Source organism: Hippocampus guttulatus, chromosome 1 (assembly GCF_054856545.1).
Source record: "Hippocampus guttulatus isolate MCC_2025c chromosome 1, RoL_Hgut_1.0, whole genome shotgun sequence".
Taxonomy (NCBI): Eukaryota; Metazoa; Chordata; class Actinopteri; order Syngnathiformes; family Syngnathidae; genus Hippocampus; species Hippocampus guttulatus.
In genome coordinates, this window is record NC_141261.1 from 13,475,071 (window position 1) to 13,497,361 (window position 22,291).

Below are 22,291 nucleotides of genomic sequence, written 5' to 3' on the forward strand. Positions count from 1 at the left end.
TCCGGTCCTCGTGCGCTCCTATCCTGCATGTTTCCCTCCTCCAACACACCTGGTTCAAATGAAAAGCTCATCAGCAAGCTCTGCAGAAGCCTGATTATGTTTCTGATTAACAAAACCTCTGAAACCTGCAGGATAGTGACCTCGAGGACCAGATCGTGATACCTGTGTAGCAAATGGACAATTTAAAACGACAGAAATCTGACACAGTTCGTGGACGAACTGAACGGTGATGGAATCCCACAAACGTAGACGCAAATAAAATCCGTCGTGAAAATATTTGTTTAGGGAAAAAAAAACAAAGGAAGTACAAATAGAAAGACCAAAAAAAACAGGAAAAATGAAAGAAACATGAACAAACAGAAAGCGTTTGCAAAAAGGAAAGGTAACAGCAAACCCTCCAAAATACACAAAATGAAATCGCAACATTTCAAAAATCTCAGGAACAAAAATATTCACAAAACTGGAATCTAAACGGACAAAAGCGACGAGCAACCTGAGCAAGAGGGTCTAGAAAATAACACTTGAGGCAGTGCAGCGAGCAAGGTCAATAATCCGACATAGAGCAGGCAATTTCGCAGCCCTTAAAAAATCTGGTCAAGGCGTTGATTGGGAACAAGGAACAGGTGAGCCTGCTGGAGGGAAACGCCCTCCACTCTAGCCGGAGCTGGAACACAACAAACACAGGACATGACAGAATCAGAAGAATTCATTCAGATCCAGCCAGGGGGCCAGCCAGTTCGGGCCGCTCATTGATTAACCAATTATGTGGAGAATTTTGAGACATGGACATAAACCACTTACTTATTTGGCTATTTTCCCCAGGAATTCATAATAGCAATTCCTGTTAATATTGGAATGATGCTGCCCATGTAAACATGGGCACCGGCAGGCCTTTTGGGGTCTTTTTTAGAAGGGCAATCAATGTTGATTGCCTCTGTGTGTCGCTAACACAGTTGCAATCTTTAACCACTGGGGAAATCAAACAAGTGCAGTGAAAAAGTTGTTTTCTCATTTGTTTTGCATTCAACAAAGCAAGGGGAAAAAAATGAATCTGACTTCTCCTCCTCTGCACTCGGCTGCTCTCTCCAAGGCACGGCGCGGCAAACTGAAATACAGTTTGAGTGTGAAGTGTCACAAATGCAATTGCACAGTCAAATAACATCACAGCTACGTTATTGAAAATTACAGACGTCTTCTTGCATTTTTTTTTTATCCCTTTATGTTTCTCCTCAACACTAGGAGCGAACTATCACAGAAAAGGGGCAGATTTCAACAGTAATGATGGTGGCAATGATCAAGGTATTTTTTATTTATGTTCTTGCCCAGCCAAATAAAAGCCTAACTCCATTGCATGTCAGTAAAACTCCTTCCTATACTCAGTGTTTGTTTGTTTTTGGTTTTTTTTTCCCCCTCACGCTTTAACTTCAAGTAAAGAACATGCATTCGACCCGGTTTTGCTGTGTGTCGACTCAAACGAATGTGCATGTTATTTTGCATTCTCGAATGAACAAAAACAAAACCCTAATTTTCTAACCCGGCTCCACCCTGCATGATGATAACACAAATTTCAGAGTTATCTTTATTGCATTGTTCCGGGAGCAATAGAAGAGGTTTTAGTGAAAAGGTCACCCTCGACAGAAGGGAGATGGGCAAGTGCCCAGAAAAAAATAAAAAACCCTGACATTTCTGAATCACATTATAACAGGCAGTTGTTCAAATTTGATTCCTTTTTTTTTTAAATACGTAGATTGGTCTGCAGAGACAATGCTCACTGCATATTTTGAGCAAGGAAGGCTCTGCAGATTGCTGAGCGCGAAACTCCTCCTCTGCCGTAGGTTGAAGATGACCAACGTCATTTATTTATCTTTAAATATGGGTGGAGTTGTCTTTCTTTTGGTTATTTTCCAAGATGGCCGCAGGTAGCTGTGCGCCATTGTATTGGAACGTCCGTGGTGGCAACCCCACTGTTCGCTCATGGAATTGATTTTTACCATAATTCGGAGGGACAATCCCATGCTGTCGTCATATTGATGAATGACGTCCACCACACACATCAGCAAAGCTCAGAATTTGTCTGCCCGCACCTCAATCGAATACAACGAAATCGCAGTCCACCACCTGTGCCGGAACTTAGATCTGCTTTTAGCTAAAATTATTGTCTAAATTGTAGTCTACGTTCGGTCACCAAATTGTCAGGTGTGCCGGGTCCGTGTAATAGAAAATGCCAGAATGTCAAGTGAGCCTCCTTGCTCCATTTAATCAACAGACTCACACCATTTGTTCATGAAATCTCCGTCTTTGGTGGCACTGTAAATGAATGTGCTCAAGCGGTGTTACTTGCACCCCTTATTGCAACAGTGATCACTGGGATTACACCCAATTATTGACATGCACGCCACTTGACACCATTTTTGGAATCACTCGTTTATTCGGGTAATTTGTGTCATTTCACACAACAGGTTGCCAACAACCCTAGAGACCCACCTTTGTGTACAGAAAATTAATTTTCCACATTGTCCAATTCAACTGCCAGACGATTCTAAAATGAAATCACCGACTAAGACTGAGTTTACTGCCCTCATGGTAACTTCCGGTGCGTTCTCAGTCGACCCCAATGCAGATAACACAAATAGATACATAAGGGATAGCATCGATGTTGCACACAAGCGGTACAGTAACACATGTAGACAGACAATAGAACAGTATGCACAATCATACATTTTAGTGGCTAATATTAGTGCCGTAGTGAGGAGCTGAAACAGTCTCCATGTGCTTTATAGCCATCCCTGTGTCTTATTCAAAGCAGGCACACTAGAATGAGCAGTACAATGGCTTGCTACAAAGTGTGACAAAATATGTTTTTTTCTCTTTAATATTAATTGAATTTAAATAATGTCTTTGTAGAGTATAATAATAAAAAGTGTGGGGGGGGTTCATTACAAACACATTAACACTTTGTTGTTGTTTCTTTTGGGGAGAGTGAAACGGAATAATGGCGTTTCCATTCATTTCAGTGAGGAAAGATGTTTTGAAACGGAACAAATTATCCTCCTATCTTGAGGCTGCACAGTAATTGCATTGTCACGAGAACGTCACAATCTAAATTGAATTTAGACAATTAGAAATGTCTGACTTATTGAAATACTCATGCACCTGACACGGGCCGTGCATCACAATGTTATAGTCTCCGGCCTGTCATCAGATGAGGGATTTAGGACGATAAATTGAGCCCGTGTGGGAGGAGAGGAAAACAATTGAGTGATGTGTTTCTGTGATTACACAAGCATGTCACACAGAATGACAACACATTCTTGATATGGTGATTAGGCTTGGGCAATCCCTCTGATCCTTTAGAACCGAAAGGCTTTGTGACAGTCGGAAGATGCAGGACATTTTGTTTTATTGATGACGATGACTTGAATTCCTAAAAAAATATTGACGCTAGCCAGTGAAGACCAAACTTTTTCTGACTGCTTTCTTTGGGGGTACGTGTACATGAAGAACAAAGTTGACGTATCCCCACTTCTTGCATCTCTGGATGAGCTTTGAAATGGGATCGCTGAAGCGCTGCCCATGCTTGCTCTGCATATACAACAGAATGTCTGGACAGAGCTAGAGTTTGGACTACATACACCGGCTTCGTGACAGGCAGTTTTTTTGCACTTGCAAGTGATTGGCAATTTGGTTTCTGGGTTAACTTCCTGCTGGAAAAGAAATGGACAGAAAAACTTTCAGTGCTGCAGTATTTTCCGCAATATAAGGCGGACCTAAAAGCATTCCATTTTCTCAAAAGCCTACAGCGCGCCTTATAATCCGGTACGCTTTCTATATGCATCAATATTCTGATTTCTTGGGCGTAGTATTTTAAATGTGCTGTGCGTATGTACATACTGTATATATATATCCAGTATATAATAATAATAATACATTTTATTTATAAGCGCCTTTCAAGACACCCAAGGACACTTAACAATAAGAAAAAACACAAAACAATACGGGTTGAGCAGCGGCAGCCAAAACGCGCCAGCGTTCACTCAACCCGGAAGTCAGAAAGAAACCACAAGGGAGGGAGAGGGGGAGAAAAAAAAACACGCTCGAACTATCCTCATTTTGAGGATAGTTTGAGTTAGGCAAAAAACTCCTGCACAAGCATATGACAGTTACAACAGGTCACAAGACATACAATGAAGACGGTGAAACAAGGGAATGTATGAAGGAGGGGGTGATGGTGGGGGACTAGCTTCCGTGCATACTTTCATCAGGGGAAGGTCGAGATAGCAGATGTTGTTTTGGTAGCAGGCTGCCCAAGAATTTAAGACAGCCTTGAGTCCGTGGCTTATGTCTCTTTAGTGGCGTCGATCAGCCAAATCCGTGATTTCTGTCAGAATTTGAGCACGGATTCCAGTTTCTCCAAGTTCTTGACCATCTTGCAGAGACGCTCCAAAACCGCAACAGTTTGTGGATGAGCACAGTCTGAGTCTGAGTGTTGGACATCCGCACTATCCCATCCTTAGACCGGCAGCCTCTTCACTTCCAATAGAGCCGCTCCCGTCGGTTGAATTTTGCGATAGATCAGGAAACTGCTAACACCAAACAGCAGCATACCTGTTATCGGAAGGCCGATAATGTAGATGTCATCCACATCCTCAACGGACAGTGTTGACAGGCACACCATTCTTCGCTTCCTCCAAGGATCTAGGGTGTACCCAGCAGCAAAAGTCCCCGAGGGGCAAGTAGGCTCCCCACTGCCTGCTCTTCTCGTCGTCGAGACACCAGCCAACCAATTCCATGTTTGTTTTTAGGATGAAAATACGACAGGAGGCTAGGAAATGTCAGACAAAGACAGCACATGGACTGAGTGGCGAGCAGGGAAGGGTGAGGGGGGGGGGGCAGGAGCAGAAAGCAGAAAGCAAAAGCATCCGCCTTCGTAGAGAGCCAAGCAAGAAGCTATATATATATATATATATATATATATATATATATATATATATATAGCTACTAATTTACCGCATGTGTATGTGTGTGTGTATATATATATATATATATATATATATAGGCAAAAAACTCCTGCACAATATATATATATACACACATATGTGTGTATATATATATATATATATACACACACACATACACGCATACACACACGGTAAATAAGTAGCTGGGATTGAATGTGTGGCGTCTGAAAAGGCATATAAATGGGGAGTGAATTATTAATTGGGATTCATGCAAATTTGGACAAATCCCTTTTCAGTGATTTAAGTGTTATTTAGTGACACAAATGTAATTTATTTTCGGCATTATGTCACTGTGTTTGTTTTTTTTGTTTTTTTTAACTGATGCGAGCTGCACAAGCAAGTTTCACTTTTCTGTTTCTTTTCCATGCAGTGACTATCAAGGCGATACTGTGACATTTCTCACAGAAAGAAGTGTTCATCGACTGATGATGAAAAGACGTTTGTTTGCCAGGCTTTTTTTTTTTTTTTGCCTTTGTAGCCAACAGAAAGTAAACATCAGCACTATTTCTGTCAATCTTTTTATCCTCCTCTCTGCACTAATGACGATGTGTCCATGTTTTTTCCACACGTGCATCCTTATGAAAGGATTGTCACTTGCAGCAGGGACAAATGCTGAATGCAGTGATTGTGTTGTTTTTTTTTTTCTCTGCGTGTCAACCACTTGTTGGTGGCGTGCTTGGTGTGAAAATGTAAGTTCGTCCCTTGAGGGCTGAGGATGCCAGTTGCAGAACAAGCTGTGGTTGTGGATGGAACAAAACACTGAAAATGAGCAGCCTCTTCCTCTGCACTCGCAGCAGCCTGAGGCAGCGGGATCTTCTGCGCGGCTTCTGCTCTATTACTGGATACTGTCTCTTCATCCCCTCTCGACATTTGACTCATCTGCTTTCTCACCGAAAATAGTGTAGACATTGTGATGTCATGACTGCAGAAAGGAACTCTTCATCATACAACTTAACCCCATGATTCGAAAGAGCTGTTTGTCTTGCAATCATGCGGCGCGATGAACGCTAGCATATTTCTGAATATGTAGCCTGATGCTAACATCCTTCTGAATACATACGTTCCTTTGCTTTTTGTAGCGTTTAGGGAATAGCGAGTGAAAACTGTGATTAATCGGTGGCACTCCTAAAAATGTTTACAGGGTGAGGGTGGTATTTTAATACTAAATACCGCGTAGCAGAAGTGATATTAAAACTGAAAGCTAACACCCCAGGCTAACTTTAGCTCTTCCCAGGCATCCTAAGCTTGTCTCACAGTTGAGACATAGCTCCTTGACATCGATGCACGGCTTTGCCATGATCTGGCGATCACTGTAGACTCTCATCAAATGTTCTCTGTCTGTGTTTTTTTTTTCTCATCACATGTGATGAAATAATAAAATAAGGGAGAGGCAAATTAAAGTCTGTTCGTCCCTCGCCTTGTGCGGGAAGTCCCGGCTGCGTTAGCTTCCTTTTGAGCAGTGGATGGGCCTATCTTTTACGCCAGGGTTACAGAAAAAAAATTCTAATGAGGTTAAATAAATTTGATATGTATCTTTTAAATATTTGACAACATTTGTTCGGTTTGGTTGACAAAAAGTATGCTTGACACGTATGGCAGTAACCTTTTTTCAGACTGACATTTTCAACCTGTCCTGGCCCCTTCCTTCTGTCCATCCTCACATCTTCTGATTGCGACAGTAACGCTTCCAGTCGCAAGGTAACTCATAAGAAAACGCGAGCTAAATGGATCGAACCGACTATGGGACGGCAGAGAGCTAAGCGACGGTACGATCCATCTGTTTCAATGCCACAGAGATGCCGCACTGCGAGTGTAACTTGCAGCACAAACGTCTTGGTTTTTCTTCCTTTTTTTTCCATTTGACCGAAAGTGAAGTGAATGTGAAACAGCCCGCTGGGATTTCACTTTATTCTCTCCATTTCCCACCTGGTAGAAGGTGACATGAAAGAGAAGAAGTGAAACACGAGCACCAGACACACAAGGAAAAAGTAACAGAAAAGGGAACGGAAAATAGGCCCGACTGAATGAAGAGCAGTTGAATAGTTCTGGGCGGGCAGATCGAATGAAGGTCGGCATCTCAAGGCCTTCCGCTTGGCCAACAACCTTGCAATCTGATGATTGCTGTTCCTGGATTTTGGGCTTGTGGAAAACGAATTCTCTTGACACATGTAAATAACATTTTGTATTTTCCACTCTAAAAAGCGCACTGGATTATGTGGCGCACTTTCAATGAATGGCCTATTTTGTCATTTGTTTCATGCATTGGGCGCACCGCATTATAAGACGCAATCTGCAATGCACCCACCAGATGGAACTACGCTCAAGGAAACACCAACAGAACGATCAGGTGTCAGTAAAACTTATTTATTTAAGCAGCAACACAGTTCACTTAACCAACAGCAAGTTATAACGTTAACGTTGACCTCTCTTGCCGCGGCTCTATTTCCGTGTTCAATTGTGTAACCGATCGCCTTAAGTTTGAGCTCTGCGTTGTCAGCATGTCTCGAGCAAGGAGCCATTTTGGGGTCGAGATATTACCGTAATGACCATACACAAGGCGCATCGGATTTTAAGGCGCAGTGTGAGCTCTGCAGAAAAGGCTTTTAGGTGCGCCTTTTAGTGCGGGAAATACGGTAATTAAAATATATTCAAATTTCTGGAAGTGGGCTTCGGTTTGTTGCTCGGTTACTTCTGTTACAGTCGCCGTGGCATGGTGGACCAAATGCAAACAATAAGGAATGACAAATAAACCGAGAACGACTGGACTGGAAGAAGGGGTGTAAAACACACCAAAGCTGACGGCATAAAGCTGAAAGATTTGAGGAGAAGAGAACAACTCTTGGAGGATGGCGGATAGAAGGGACGGGCACATTTGAAACTAATGACGAGTTAGGTAAGATGGGGAAGCAAATAGTGAGCAAAGCAAGGCAAGTAAACCTAATTTGAGCCTTTTCGAGTGCTCATATCAAACTGCATGGTTTTTTTCAGTACTTTTCGCACAACTTTCTGTTCTCCATTTGAATGGCAGCGTTTCCAAAGTGTTTTTTTCTCTTTTTTTCCCCCCGTTCATTTACAAACTGTCAATGAATGACTACATTTCCTTGCTTCGTTGAGAAAGTGTTTGCTTCAAAATGCATTTCAAATGTCAACATCAGAAGACAAAGACAATTACTTTGACTTCCAATTCACCAGCCGTACTTCAACATTGCCATGCTTCAAACGGGTTGTTGTGAGATAAAAGTGGCCACTGAGCTTTGGGTGTCACCGAGTGTTCTCAGCAAGTTGCGGGAGGCACTGCACTGGGACAATGAAAGAGCCAGAGAAAGGCATAGAAGTGGACATCCTTGGGAAATGGCTGCATGAAAAGGGCATTCAGATGTTTAGCGAAGGCCGAAAAATATTCACCTTTCAAGGTTTGAATGCATTTTAGCTTCTTGGTGAAATTTCGCCCCAAAAAGCCTTGGCGTCCCAAAGTTTTGGAGAACGGTGTCACCATCACATTTATAAAGTCGTATCAAGTGTAAACTTTGATAAAGAGGCATTTGGATTGCTGGTCTACTTCTGAGGACCGCATACAGAAAAATGGAAGGATGAAAAGGCCACTTTTAAATTCGTCAACTTTTTGAAACACACTCAAGTCAGTCAAGAAAGCAATTAGCGGGATAGATTGTTTGTATTGTCTAGTTAATTTCATCAGCTTTCTGTTAAAGGTGTTAAATTGAGAATTTTTATTTTTGAATCTCAGAGTAGATACCGCTCTCCAAGTAACAGCAGCCGAATCCAATCCCCCGCATTCAGAACCCCACGAAGAGTAGTAAGGTGACCATTTTTCCAAACAGTTGACTTGAGGATCATTCATGTGACGTCTTCATAAATCAGCAATAGAGCACAAAGTGGAAGGAACTATTTTTGATCTCTAAAATTGAAGTGTTTTGAGGATAAATTATTATTTTAATCATAAATGGTTTGCTTGCATCTTCGAAATTAGGGAAAATGTCTTCGGTGTGTATAAAAACAAAGTCATTAGTCGTAATGGCACAGATTTTCCTGACAACCTCCCTTCTCACTCTGTCCAGCTTCACCTTTTTCAACTCACATTGCAGCCCATGCCAAATGTCATTTTTATTTGAGGTCCCCCCCGCCTTTTTTTGTTTTTGGGGCACTGTGTCACGGGCCGCTAAAATTGGATGGTGGCCCGCAAATGGCCCCCGGGCCGTTGTTTGGACACCACTGCTTGACAATGAAGGTCACACTGACAGAATGAGAACATGATGACCTACGATCACCCGTTTTTTTTCTTCCTTTCATAGCTATTAACATGTCTTAGATCAATAAACCACTGCAGACTTCTGACTGCTGATTTTACTACATCATAAGACAAGCCTCGTAACTGTCTATTTGCCTTTTAATCCCCCCCCCCCACCACCACCCCCGCGCCCACATGACGAAGAGCCAGCCTTAACGGCCCGTGGCATGCGGCAAGTCGGCTCGACAAGATGACGACTCATATTACGTTGTTGAATGCAAAGGACACGCTGCTTAATTTATAATCACCGCCAAACCGTCAACTAATCACCAGGTTTAATCACAACTGGCCAAACTGCAAATTAAACAACAGGAACAAATGGGGCCCAGCCGCGGAGGAGACAGATGTTGAGATTGTCGGCTTAAAGCGGGTGGGAATGCTTATCAGTCTGCGGAAGAATTTAAAGCCTCCGAGCCATCCCGTTGTTGTCATGTACAAATGATTATGAAAGGAGGAAAAAAAATATATTCAAACAAATGTTCTCTTGTCAGACTGAATCTGTTGTTTTTTTTGTTTTTGGTTTGTTTTTCCTTGCTGGTTTCAACTGAAAGCTATTACAATGGAATCTCATTTCCGCCAGTGAAAACACAGCAGATTTTTTTTTTAAATGGCAGAAGACCATTTACGCCTCTAATATGATATATTTTTTTGGTGACGTGACAGATGCAGCACATTGAAGAAAAGTTTTGGGCAGTGGTCTTCAATGCATAACCCAACAGCACACACACACACACACACACACACACACATACAAACAGCTCGTGTTACTTTTCTTTTTTTCAGTAGAAACAGACTGCCTGCCTTTGAAAATCGTTTAAAACGTTCCATTTTTTCATGTGATTTGTAATGTGGATCTTGCCGTGTAAAATGCTCTAACTATCCAACTAATTCATGAAGACTGGATTGATTCTAAATTAGAATGGATGCAGAAAGAAGATCTCCCGGTGCCTGCGTGGCTTTTCTCTGGGTACTCCGGTTTCCTCCCACATTCCCAAAACATGCACGGCAGGTTGATGGAACACTTTAAATTGTTCCGTGGTGTGCTTGTGAGCGCGAATGGTTATTCGTACGGGTGTGCCCGGCGATTGGCTGCCAACCGGTTCAGGCTGTACCCGCCTACTACCCAAAGACGGCTGGGATAAGCTCTGGCACCCCCCGCCACCCTTGTGAGGATAAACCGGGGAGAGATTAAATGAAATGTTTTTGCTGTTGGCTATTGCTCATAAACTTTGCTTTACTTTCTAATTCAAAATGAATATACAGTCAGTATACTGTATGTACAACAACCGTATTTTCCGCACTATAAGGCGCACCGAAAAGTCTTCCATTTTCTTAAACGCTCACAGCACGCCTTAAAATCCAGTGCGCCTTGTGTATGGTCATTACGGTAATAAATTCTATCGCCCCACGACAGAATTTATTTTGTGATTTCCTCGTTTGTGAATACTGTACACAAAAAAGGAATAAATAACAAACACTTCTGAGACTGTCCAATCCCCTCCAATTTACTGACATCTGATCGTTCTGTTGCACCTGCACTCATGAAATGCCAAAATAAATTCTGTCGGGGGCTATAAAATTTATTTTGTGATTTTCTGTTTTGATGCATTACTGTATTTTCAATTTTCATAGTTTCATTGAAGTAATCGTTAATATACGTTTTTTGGAGGCGGTCATGAATGACTCTCGAGTCTAACGGAAGAAGAGAAGGCACGAAGACAGACAAAGTTGTACCTGTAGCTCCATCTAGTGGATGCATTGTAGATTGCGTCAAAAAATGACAAAATAGGCCATTCATTGAAGGTGCGCCTCATAATCCAGTGCGCCTTTTCGTGCGGAAAATACGGTAAGTGTAAATATAGGAGATGTCTATTGCACAGTGTCATAGTTTTACAAATCAACGTCTCCATTTCCATGCGTGGAAAATAATGACCACCAGTCTACCTGTCGCATCGATGTGAAAGTCAACATTTGAAGCCGTTTTTCTCCTTTTTTTTTCCATGAATCTCTTGTGTCCTATTTGCAGATATTCATGACGAGAACGGATTAAAGCCGGTCATGGTTTATATTCATGGTGGCTCCTTCATGGAGGGAACCGGCAACATGATTGACGGCAGCATCCTGGCGAGCTACGGCAACGTCATTGTCATCACAATCAACTACCGTCTCGGCGTTCTGGGTGAGTGGCCCATTTGAGGCCTATTAATTATTTCACTTATGGGCTGATTGAGTCTTAAAGTGACTTTGGGTGATCGATTTCATGACGAATTGACTCTCGCTATGTCACCATGATCATGAGGTGGAGGACACTGAAAGAAGTGCAAGCAGCAACCCTGCTATTAAGATGTCTTTCATGACGTTTCTCACATATTTAATGACATCATCAGGGAACAGAGTGTGAACCTTTGTGTTACTTGGGAACCGATGCCACTTATTTGACAATTATTCTCAGATTCCTGATGCACCTTCAACTGCTTTGAGGTGGTGGGCTCCTTATAGTGTATATCGCGTAGCTGCTAACATGAGTGCCAACATGGCACAGCTTCATGTGTTAGTGTGAAAACATTTTCTCATTTTAGCCCCATCTCAGCTTCATAATCATTTTTGCTACAAAGAGGAGACTCGCATCTCTGTTGTGGCCATGGCAACCCCACATCGCCCACTCGCTAGTTAGCCAAAAAGTCACATATTAGGTTTAGTACCCATTGGCGGGATGTCAAATACTTGCTGTGCAACTTCCGCGGAGGCCTATCGGACAAGCTCGCTGTCTAAATGGCAGAAAGCAACTTTTTACAGGAGACTGGAAGAGGCAAACAGGCATATTAATGAATTTTGTCGAAGGTGACTGCTTCTCGCGACTGGCTCCAAGCCAGGCCTCGGATGATCATTTTTGTTGCCATTTCAAAAATGTTGACATGAATAAAAAAATTGCTCTCTGCCGCCTCTCTATTTTGCCTGCGAGATTCTGGCTTGGGATGCCCTATATTAAAACTCATTCAGTACCAGCCAATTCTGGACAAAGTCTGAAAAGGCGTTTAAAATCGTCTTTGGGAGTGAATGAGTTAAGACGCAAAATCAGCCGCAACAATTTATCTCCGTTGACATCAATCGCAGTGCTTGTGATCATTTCATCGACTGTATTTGCATATGCTGCTGGCATAACACATGAATTAACTTCATGACCGTTGGCAGACGCAATCCTGGCTGCGCATAGTGAGTTGATCAGCTTCCATATTGGTTTGTGTTTGCGGCTGTTTTTGCACACGCTGATTTGAACGCGCTGATTTGAACGCGTTGGTTCAAATCAGGCCCGAAATGTTTGAATGGCACACAATTGTAGTGTCATTTCGCATCAAAGGGTCATCTCACTTGAATTTGCGTACCTGTATTACAACGCTTTGAAAATAATGAAGATTTTCACCATAGAAACATCTATTTAAAAAAAAAAAAAAAAAAGCAACAGGACTTGGTAGCATTAGAATATTAAATGTGTAAATGAAAAGATTATATTTTGCACAGGTAACGTCCTCTGTTTTTTCCCCGTCACTGTCTGGCATTTTCCCTTTCTTGTCGATGCAAGAGGTTTTCTGTCAGCGACGCCAGCGCGCACCTCTGTGCGCACGCTAGTGCTGCTCCGCTGCGGTTTACTTGCCATTCATTGCAAGGCCGAGCCTGTCTGCACCACTCGCTATATTTAGTTGCCTAGGAGCCAGGGGGAGAAGGTGTTCTGTGAGACGTTTGCCATGTGGAACGGAAAAAAAAAGAGGAGAGATTGCAGATAAAAATACGGAGAGAAGCCACTGAAGATGGATTGTGACATGCTAATGTGAAGCTTTGGATAACCTGACTTAGACGCAGTGCAAGCAGTCAGAAGCAAAGAGGACTCTTTTGATATTTAATTGACACTCACATGAGCCGCAGAGTGTTTTTCTCACCGTCTCGCATCATCGACAGAGACTGATGAGCATGGGTGTAGTTGACGTCATATTTACTCTATTAAGTGAATAATCAGTTCTCACGATGATTCCTAAAGGTATTGCTAACCTCTCCCCATCAATAAGAAATCATATCGCTGAGGCTGATTGCCTTACTGCGGTCGATACAAAATCCATCTTTTGAAAGATGTGCAAATATATTTCCCGATTTTCTAGCGGATAAAGGCATCTGGGTTGAATACTGTCGTAATTTGATGGATGAAGCACCCGTCACAAAAACACAGATCATGACAAATTCTGTTTTGGTTCCAAAAAAGCCAAAAACAAACCAACATGACTGCGTATTTTGACACCACATCATAGCAGTGGTTAAATACTTTTCATTGTCCAAGCACAAAGCAAAAAAAAAAACAGATCAGAGAATTTGCTTGATTCTTTGGTGTAACCTCTCGACCCATGACAGCCCCTTGTCGACATATTTGCACGGATAACAGTGATACGCTGTATGAAATGAATCACCGTCCCAAAATGTTTTCTTCAACATTTGAGCCCGTTCTGGTTTCTCGTACCGTACTCCTGCTTTTGCCATCTTGTGATGTTTTCCTTTTCCAAAGCATCTTCAATGGCCAGAGGGCAGGTCCAGTAGTCGACATACCCGCACCCTCTTCTTTCGGCTCCTTCATAGCTCCTCGGACTCTGCAAGGACAAAAGTGGCCGGCGGGAGGTCATGACCACTCCAAGATGGTCTCTGCCTCCCGGTGGTGGCCTGACAACAGGAGGAAATATGCAGCCGTTGTCTCATGACAATTGTCACGGGCGACTCTCCGCTGTGGTCATGATTCAGATGATGAGGTGATGCCTTCTGACATGACACAGAAAGGCTGCAGCTGCACTTCAGACTCTCCCTGTTAGGGGGAGAAAAGATGGCTGCCCCGCATGATCGGGTTGAGGTTGGTGTTTTTGTGGCTTTGGCCAAACAATCAATACGAAGACAAATGGATCGCGGTGTGTGCCCGAGACCACATGTGGTAAATCACCGTTCAGACTCCACATCACTGGCAGGGCTCTTTCTTGTTTGTGTTTGTTTGTTTTTGTGAGGCCTTCATTCAGCAAAGGTAACCGCCGCAGCAAATGAATTTCCCTGCAATTGCAGCGTCAGACCGTGGCGAGCTCATCTGTTGCTCCAAGTGAAAAGTGCTTCATCGTGAGCGTGTGTGTGTGTGTGGAGCATAACCAAACGGAATGAACAAATGGCTCTCACAAATGCAACCACAAAATATACGAGAAAACATTTGACTTATTATTCGGACATATTCGTTGTCGTCACTGTCAAAACATGACAGTTATTTCTCATTTGTCAGCTTCAACAAGGTGTAGGCCTTAATTTATTAGTTTCCTTTTTGTAGACCAGCACAATAAGTCACAATATCCTCCTGACGACCAGGAAAAAAAAAATGTTGTCCAATCACATTTATTTTGAAATTCCCCAATCTATGTGGAGTAATTGGACTACTCCAAAAGATTTTTTTTGAAATTCCACTACAGAGGACATTTTTTAAACACTTGAATATTAGGCTCAAATACACTTAAAACAACTCAAACAACACTTTAACGTGTTCAATAGAGTCTTATAAATAAACTGCCAACAGCATTACAAGACAAAATGTGTTTGATAAAAAGTATTACTTTTCCTCTTCCCATAAAAGTGCTTGCACTGAGGGAAGCCATTTACTTACTTTTTTTAACCCCTACAAATTTGGTATCATTGGAAAGCACTGAATGTCCTCTTTAGAGCACAAAAGGAGTTCATTCGATTGGATGCACTGGGTGGGAGATATTTCGTTTCACAAATGTCCTCTACAGAGGACAAATTTGAACTACTGGTAGTCAGGAGGACATGACCGGTGCTTATTGAAAAGTATTGAAAAATAAAACTTACATTGAAAAAAAAGTCACAAATTTTATATATCAACTGAAACTACATTTTACATTGGTAAAACAAACTAAGAACAATCATTGCAAAAATGTCCCTTGTTTTCATCCATGTCAATTTATGTCAAAAAATACTTTTCATGATTTATTTAAAATGTATATATATATATATATATATATATATATATATATATATATATATATTAGAGAGAGAGAGAGAGAGAGAGAAAGAAAGAGAGAGAGAGAGAGAAAATAGCATTATAACAGACTAAATATGCAAGCAAGGCTCACAAGCGCACTGTGGCATTTTCACCGCACAGGCAGAATGTAACATGAAAATGAGAAAGCGACATTTTCAAGTTAGGTGAGATTAGCGAACGGCAAAGTAAGGCTCACTTCTCATGTCGGCTGATTAGCAGCATTGTTGGTCCATTCAGATGCAAGTGTGTCATTATAACCCTGACGTGTACATGGCCGTTCCAGACAGACGAGCGTTAACACAGCCGCAAAACCAGCATTCACATTGCCGGAATGCGAAGACCCAAACAAGGTCATTTGCTTTTGGTGTGACTGTCAATCATTGGCTGTAATTTTATGGCTTGACAAAATGTTTTGATTTCTCATTGGCGAAATGCTGGGCGTCAAGAAATGCTTATGTGCTTATGCTTATGTCTTTCTGAATTCCGAATATTTGGGGGGGGGGGCTATCTGTGAATGAATTATATGTCTCATTTAGAGCATTCTTGTTGTTTCAATGCCTTTATTAATACGCATGAGTATAAACCCGACCCTAACCAAGTGGAAATGACACCAACTTGATGTGTTCCAGTACTTTTGTGACACATGAAGAATGGGTGGATTCAAACAATCGTTGCCATTTCCTTAGTTGTGAATCAGAACCATATGTAAATGTGCCTCAATTCAATCGCAGTTGTTGATCACATGTCCCAATGTTTTCAATCCACAGCAACAATGAAGGGATTGGCCTCACTGTTCCAATACGTTTAGAGGAATGCATGTGTGAATATGAGTATGAATGGCTTTATAGTCCCTCAGTGGCATATTTGCTTGGAGTCCTCAGTTAATTGCGTTCTGTGCCCGTTCGGCTGAAACCGTATCATCATGTGGAGTCGGTAGCTATGACTCAGCTCAAATATTTTTCCAAGACCCATATCTCGTCTGCTGTTTCTTTGGCCCTCCGCTCTATTCATTTCAAACAATTTTATTAGCTTATATGCAATTGTGGGAATATGTGACTTAAAGTAAATGTAACTCATCATATTTTTTTTCTTGTGATCATTTTTTATTTTTGGTCCACTTGTCTTCCCATAATCTATCATCACTGCAAATGCCACATTAACATTTGCTTTTTGTCTTTTTTTTTTTTTTTTGATAGCGCATACTCATCTGTGGCCTTTCAGATGATAGCCAGCTGGGCAGTCTTGAATGACAGCTGAGGAAGAAGTGGTCATATGAAACAGTGAACAGTAGCGGGGCAAGATGACTAGCTTAGCGACTCGAGTCGCAGCGACTCAAGCGTGTCTGTGAATATACAGATGTCATTGTGAGGCTTGAGGCTGGAAATTGCACTCCAGTTATGGCTGGAGAGCGCATGAGCTCGTGCGCACGAGCTCCCGCGCTCCTTCAATGGACTTCCCGCAGACAAGCTCGTACTTGGTACATCAACACATTTCGACTTGAAAAGAAGGCCCGTCATGAGAGGATGTTCCAAATATTTCCGTTTGCGGGCTGTCACGTCCTCTTTTTCTTCACCAGCCGCTTCTCTCTACACACTCGTAACTGCAGTTACCTCAGTTGCTCCAATACCAATGGATTCAATTTTTAACTAAATCCAAACTCAATATGTATCTGTGTTATATATAGTTACCAAACCATAGTTGCCATCACATTCCCTTGCTTCCGCCGACAATACGCTGTCCTGAAATAATTAAGGACACTAAAAAGACTAAGGGCGGCACGGTGTCGACTGGTTAGCATGTCCGCCTCGCAGTGCAGAGGTGCAGGGTTCGATTCCAGCTCCTGTGTGGAGTTTGCATACGGGTACCGTATTTTCACGACCATTCGGCGCATCGTATTGTTGGGCGCAGTCTCATTAACGGGTGCTTTTCTGTATTTGACACATAGACAAAACGCACTGTATTATTGGGCGCAGTTTGGTAAAACATACGCCAGCTTAAACATACGGCATGCATGCGCGCACGCTAAAAACACGTTAGCTTGAAGCATACGGTAGCATGCCAAGACATACGGATACAAGCTAAAAACACGTTTTTAAAAAGGCAACAGAAGCAAAACTGAGTTCCGTTGTATTTTATTTAGCCATCGTACAATGTACTCACGTTTTTCGATCAATCATCACCCAGAAATCCATCAAAGTCCTCATCTTCTGTATCAGAATTGAACAATTGTGCAAGTACCGGTAATCCATCAAAAACGCCGTGTTCCCTCTCGTTGTCAGTCACTCTCATTGCCATGTGGCTCCACAGAAATGATGCCGGCTTTGCCAAAAACTCGAACAACAGTGCAAGCAGACACGTTCGTCCAAGCAGCCACAATCCATTCGCAAATTGTGGCGTAACTCGCCCGGCGCTGCCTCTCACTCTTTGTAAAGTTGTGTTTGCCATCGATCATCCATTGTTCCCATGCTGCTCGCAACTTTACTTTGAACGCCTGGTCGCAACTTTACTTTGAACGCCCGGTTGATGCCGATGTCCAGCGGTTGGAGTTCTTTAGTCAAGCCTCCGGGAATAACGGCAAGCTCAGAGTTCATTTGCTTGACTTGGTTTTTCACCGCTGCTGTGAGATGGGCACGCATGCCAAAAGCATAACCGATGGCTTGAAGTTTGAACTGAGCTTCGTAGCCGTGTCTCTTTGTAGATTTTATTTTCGGGGGTTCTTAGAAACCAAAACCGAAGTTGTTTTGCAACAATGCACATAGCCACACTCTATACAGGTGTTGGTACCTGCTTGGGGCGTCTCTTTAGCGTCCACTTACACGCCCACCCTTCACTGATTGGCGGACTTCTTCCCCGCATGCCTGTCCTCACTCACATCTGCCTTTTCTCTCTCTCGCTCTCCATATGTGTATATATATACACCCCCACCCTTCACTGATTGGCCGACTTCTTTGCCGCATGCATGTCCACAGTCACTTCCGCCTTTTCTCTATATAAACAGCGTGTCGGCTGTCAGTCAGGTTTTGGAACTCAGCGCATAGACAAGACGCTCCGCATCATAAGGCGTCCTGTCCATTTTGGAGAAAATTTTAGACTTTTAATGGCGCCTTATAGTCGTGAAAATACGGTACTCTTTTTTCCTCCCACATTTCAAAAACAGGCATGGCAGGGTTATGGAAAACTCCAAATTGTCCCTAGGTGTGAGTGTGAGCACTGATGTTAGTTTGTCTGTGTGTGACCTGCGATTGGCCGGCAACCGGTTCAGGGTGTACCCCGCCTGCTGCCAGAAGACAGCTGGGATAGGCTCCAGCACCCCACGCGACCCTTGTGAGGATAAGGCTAATCGGAAAATGGATGGATGGATGAAAAAAAAAAACAAAACTTAACTCATTCACTCCCAAAGACGTTTTTAAACGTCTTTTCAGACTTGGTCCAGAATTGGCTGGTACTGAATGAGTTAATTATCCTGACATTCCCCTGTATCATACAGTACTATTCAAAAACTAGAACAACGAGAACAAGCTTGCTAAAAAAAAAATCTTCACAGGCATACATTTATGTGTCTCTCTGGGTTTTGAGTCAATGATGCGAACGTACATGGCTGAGTTCAGATTTCCCAAAACGAGTGAGAGTGTCCTTTCTTAGCATTAGCGCGAAGCAAATCAATAGTCCTGTTCATCCTTGTTGGACATTTTTCATGTTGGAGGAGGGCGGCAGGTGTGGAGTCCAGGCTAACACGATTATAATCCCCACAGATTACATCCACTGCTTCGGGATTCTGGGTTTGTAATGCTGTAATGAAAGTGTAGAATAAATTTAGCCCTGGTTGGAATAGAAAACATGTACAGATGTTGATGGCGTGTGAGCACATCACAATGTGATCTGGCCTGCTGCCAACAGCTAGCGTAACCGCATCGCGACAGCAGATCAGAGTTTTCCCAGTCAAATGTCGAGGCTCGAGTCATCTCTAGTTAGCAAAGAGAATTGGGCCTCCACCTTGACTTTTTCAGCGAGCGTTAGTGTCACGGCAGTACAGCCTCACAGGTTTCACGTTAGCATCTGCCGTGTGAGCAATTCCTGCGAGGATGACTGATATACTCATCGGGTGACACTGCAATCAGTTCGTTATCTTGTTGACAAGGCATTCACCCAGACAAAGGAGAATGCTGGGTTTCAAAAGCCTCTGGCCTACACATTATACTGATGATGATCCCTCAAGGTAACTTGAGCCCAAAGCTTAGCTACGTTTCTTCGTGTTTTCCACTGGGTCCATAAACTCCAGATGACTGAGGTGACAAATACTGGCTCTTTCTCTTGGTGAGCCCTCACGGGTGAGGATGGTGGTGGTGTTCTGGGTTTGCGTGAGTACGGAGGTGGTCCAATCCTGGCCTTGGATTTTCCTTCCGCAGTGAGGGCAGGTCATTCCATTTGGAACGTCGGCTCGAGGTTGTTGCTTTCTCTCCTTTCTTCTGCTTCTCGCTTCGAGGTCCGCTCCGCAATGGGCTTCAACAGGTAGATGCTCCTTCGGTGATGTTCTATCCCGAGGTTAGCCTGTCCTTAGCTTGGCTCTCCCACGTGTTTCACGTTGATGTTGCACTTCTTCAGATTGGCTTTCGGAAAGATCTTGGTATCTTTTCTTCTCGCCCCCCCCCCCCCTTGACTGCGCTTCCTTTCTTTAAACTGACCCGAGAAGATTTGTTTCGACAGTAGGGAGTACGGCATCCCAACGACGTGGCCGCTCTTGCTCCATCTTAAGTGGTTCTGATTGACGATGGTTTCAACCATGGTGCTCTTTGCTTCCTGAAGGATGTTGCGGTTGTCTCGTCTCAGGAGATGCCCAGGATGCAACGCAGGCACTGTTGGCAGAACCTCTGCAGTGCCTTGAGGTGGCGGTTGTACGTTGTCCAGGTCTCAGAGGCAGAGAGAGCACGTCGGGAGAAGGCCATTTTTTAAACTTACAACGCATTTGAATGAAAAAACTTCCACACAGCCAGACGTGTTCTGTTTGATTTCATGGAGGGTTACATTATGTTGTATCTCGACTAATTGGTTGCTATCTTGTGGAGTGACATCAGAGGCGAGGCATCTGGTTAGTGAGACGAGCTGGCATACTGTCTGCTAAAGTTTTCTGAATTACAATGAACTTTTTCAACTAATAATTGATATATTCACAACCCGCAAATACATTTTTTACCTTTAAGTTGCTGGGAAATGAAAAAAAGAACTTAAGGAGGGTATTTTCTGAAAAAAACTCAGAATCGACATTTTTGACCAAACAATCTATTTTTGCATACAACTTTGAACTGATCTCTGTGAAATGCACCTGATTTTGTGAAAACATATCACACACACACACACACACACACACACAACAGAAGTTATGCAAGGCACATAACATAGGAGCTAGTATTTGGCTACAGGGGCAATGAAAAACTGAAGAAATAAAAACATGCCTTGCAGACTCATGATTCGGTGCCGAACGGTTGTGGTGGAATACAGGAGACGGATGGAGAAAGAAAATTTGTGAGAAAGAAATCGTGATATGCAATGCGCATTGCATTCATTTGAGTTACAATGAAAGTATTACAAAGTACTATTACAAAGTAAATTAAAGCTGATGTAAAGGCATTGGCACAAGTTGTCGGCCACAGCTCTGGAAGCACACGTACCGACTACAAGGTAAAATGGGAGAAAGGAACAATCAATGTAGTTGCTGGGTTGTTGTAATGTCAGATGGTATTTTCAGGGACCGGCCTTTTAGGCCGGGTAAATACAACAGAATAATTTGATTTGACCTGCATAAAAACGGTGGTATTTTCTAAACATAATAATAAACACGAGGAACGTCCTATCTGGCCGCAACACTCTATGGTCACTATGGTAACATAAACGTGCCTTCAAAATAAGAGACACCACAAATACAAAGTGCATGAAGAATACGACTTATCATCGCCACATATTGCTCAGAGTGGGCTTGGTGCGTGAGAATCTCCCGTTGAGATAAATCCGCATTTTTGTTTTTTTTACTCATTTTGCTAGCTCCTGGGTTTCATTTTAGTGGGAACCTACCACGTGACCGAGAAGCACGCCTTGATCTACGTCAAGAGTGACGTACTGTCGACGGATGTAACAGAGAATCCGTTAATTTTTCAAAATAAAACACCTTTCTGATTCCAAAATGAACAAAACGGAAGTATGTGTCAGTTTTTTTAGTCTTTCTGTGCGGCCCGCTACCACATGACCCACGGACCGGTACTGGTCCAAGGCCCGGGGCTTGGGGACCACTGCTCTCCAGCACTTCAAACAAGAGCGCCTTCTACCGCTGAGAAAAAGAGACAAGTTTGTGACATATTTTGCAGCTTAACTCACAAATGACTAAGTCATCCATCACAGGAAATTAGAAAGACGTAGCGGTAACTCTCTGTCATCACAGAGCTCGAACTTGAAAGACAAAACTGCACTATCTGTGCGTCATCACAGATAGTCACACGGAGAGATGAGAAATGTCATCGCTTCTCACAATCACTTGAAAAGAATGTGATCAAACAAAGGAATGAAAATATATCCGAGTCGAAGGAAACAAGAAAATGTCATAGCTGTCCGTCATCACCAAAGCAAAACATGACAACTGTCTATCAATACAGAAATCAAACAAGGAAGTGTTATGCAAGCTCACACAGGTACTTTTCTGTGCTGCTTGAGGCAAACGCAAAGTAATCTCGAGCTGCTGTTTCTTGGGAGACCTCCGTGCTCAGGCCCTGGGAGCCTGAGACTATAATTTTGCTTTTATCTGAAATCAGTACAGTGGAACCTTGTTACAACATACCTCGAGGGACATAATGAATCCTATATTGTAGCGGTAGTTTGTTGTGCCCATTTCCAATAAAATGGCCGCCAACTATG

The 22,291-nt window shown here is 42.8% G+C and overlaps 1 protein-coding gene across 1 annotated transcript in view; it reads left to right on the forward strand.

Moving 5' to 3' along the window:
• The window catches only part of nlgn4xa (neuroligin 4 X-linked a), a 58,627-nt gene that overhangs the window by 12,914 nt on the left and 23,422 nt on the right, over positions 1–22,291 (forward strand). Inside the window, exon 3 of the mRNA XM_086111126.1 lies at positions 11,351–11,503. Within this exon, the coding sequence (XP_085967252.1) occupies positions 11,351–11,503 (153 nt within the window). The remainder of the gene's footprint in view (positions 1–11,350; positions 11,504–22,291) is intronic.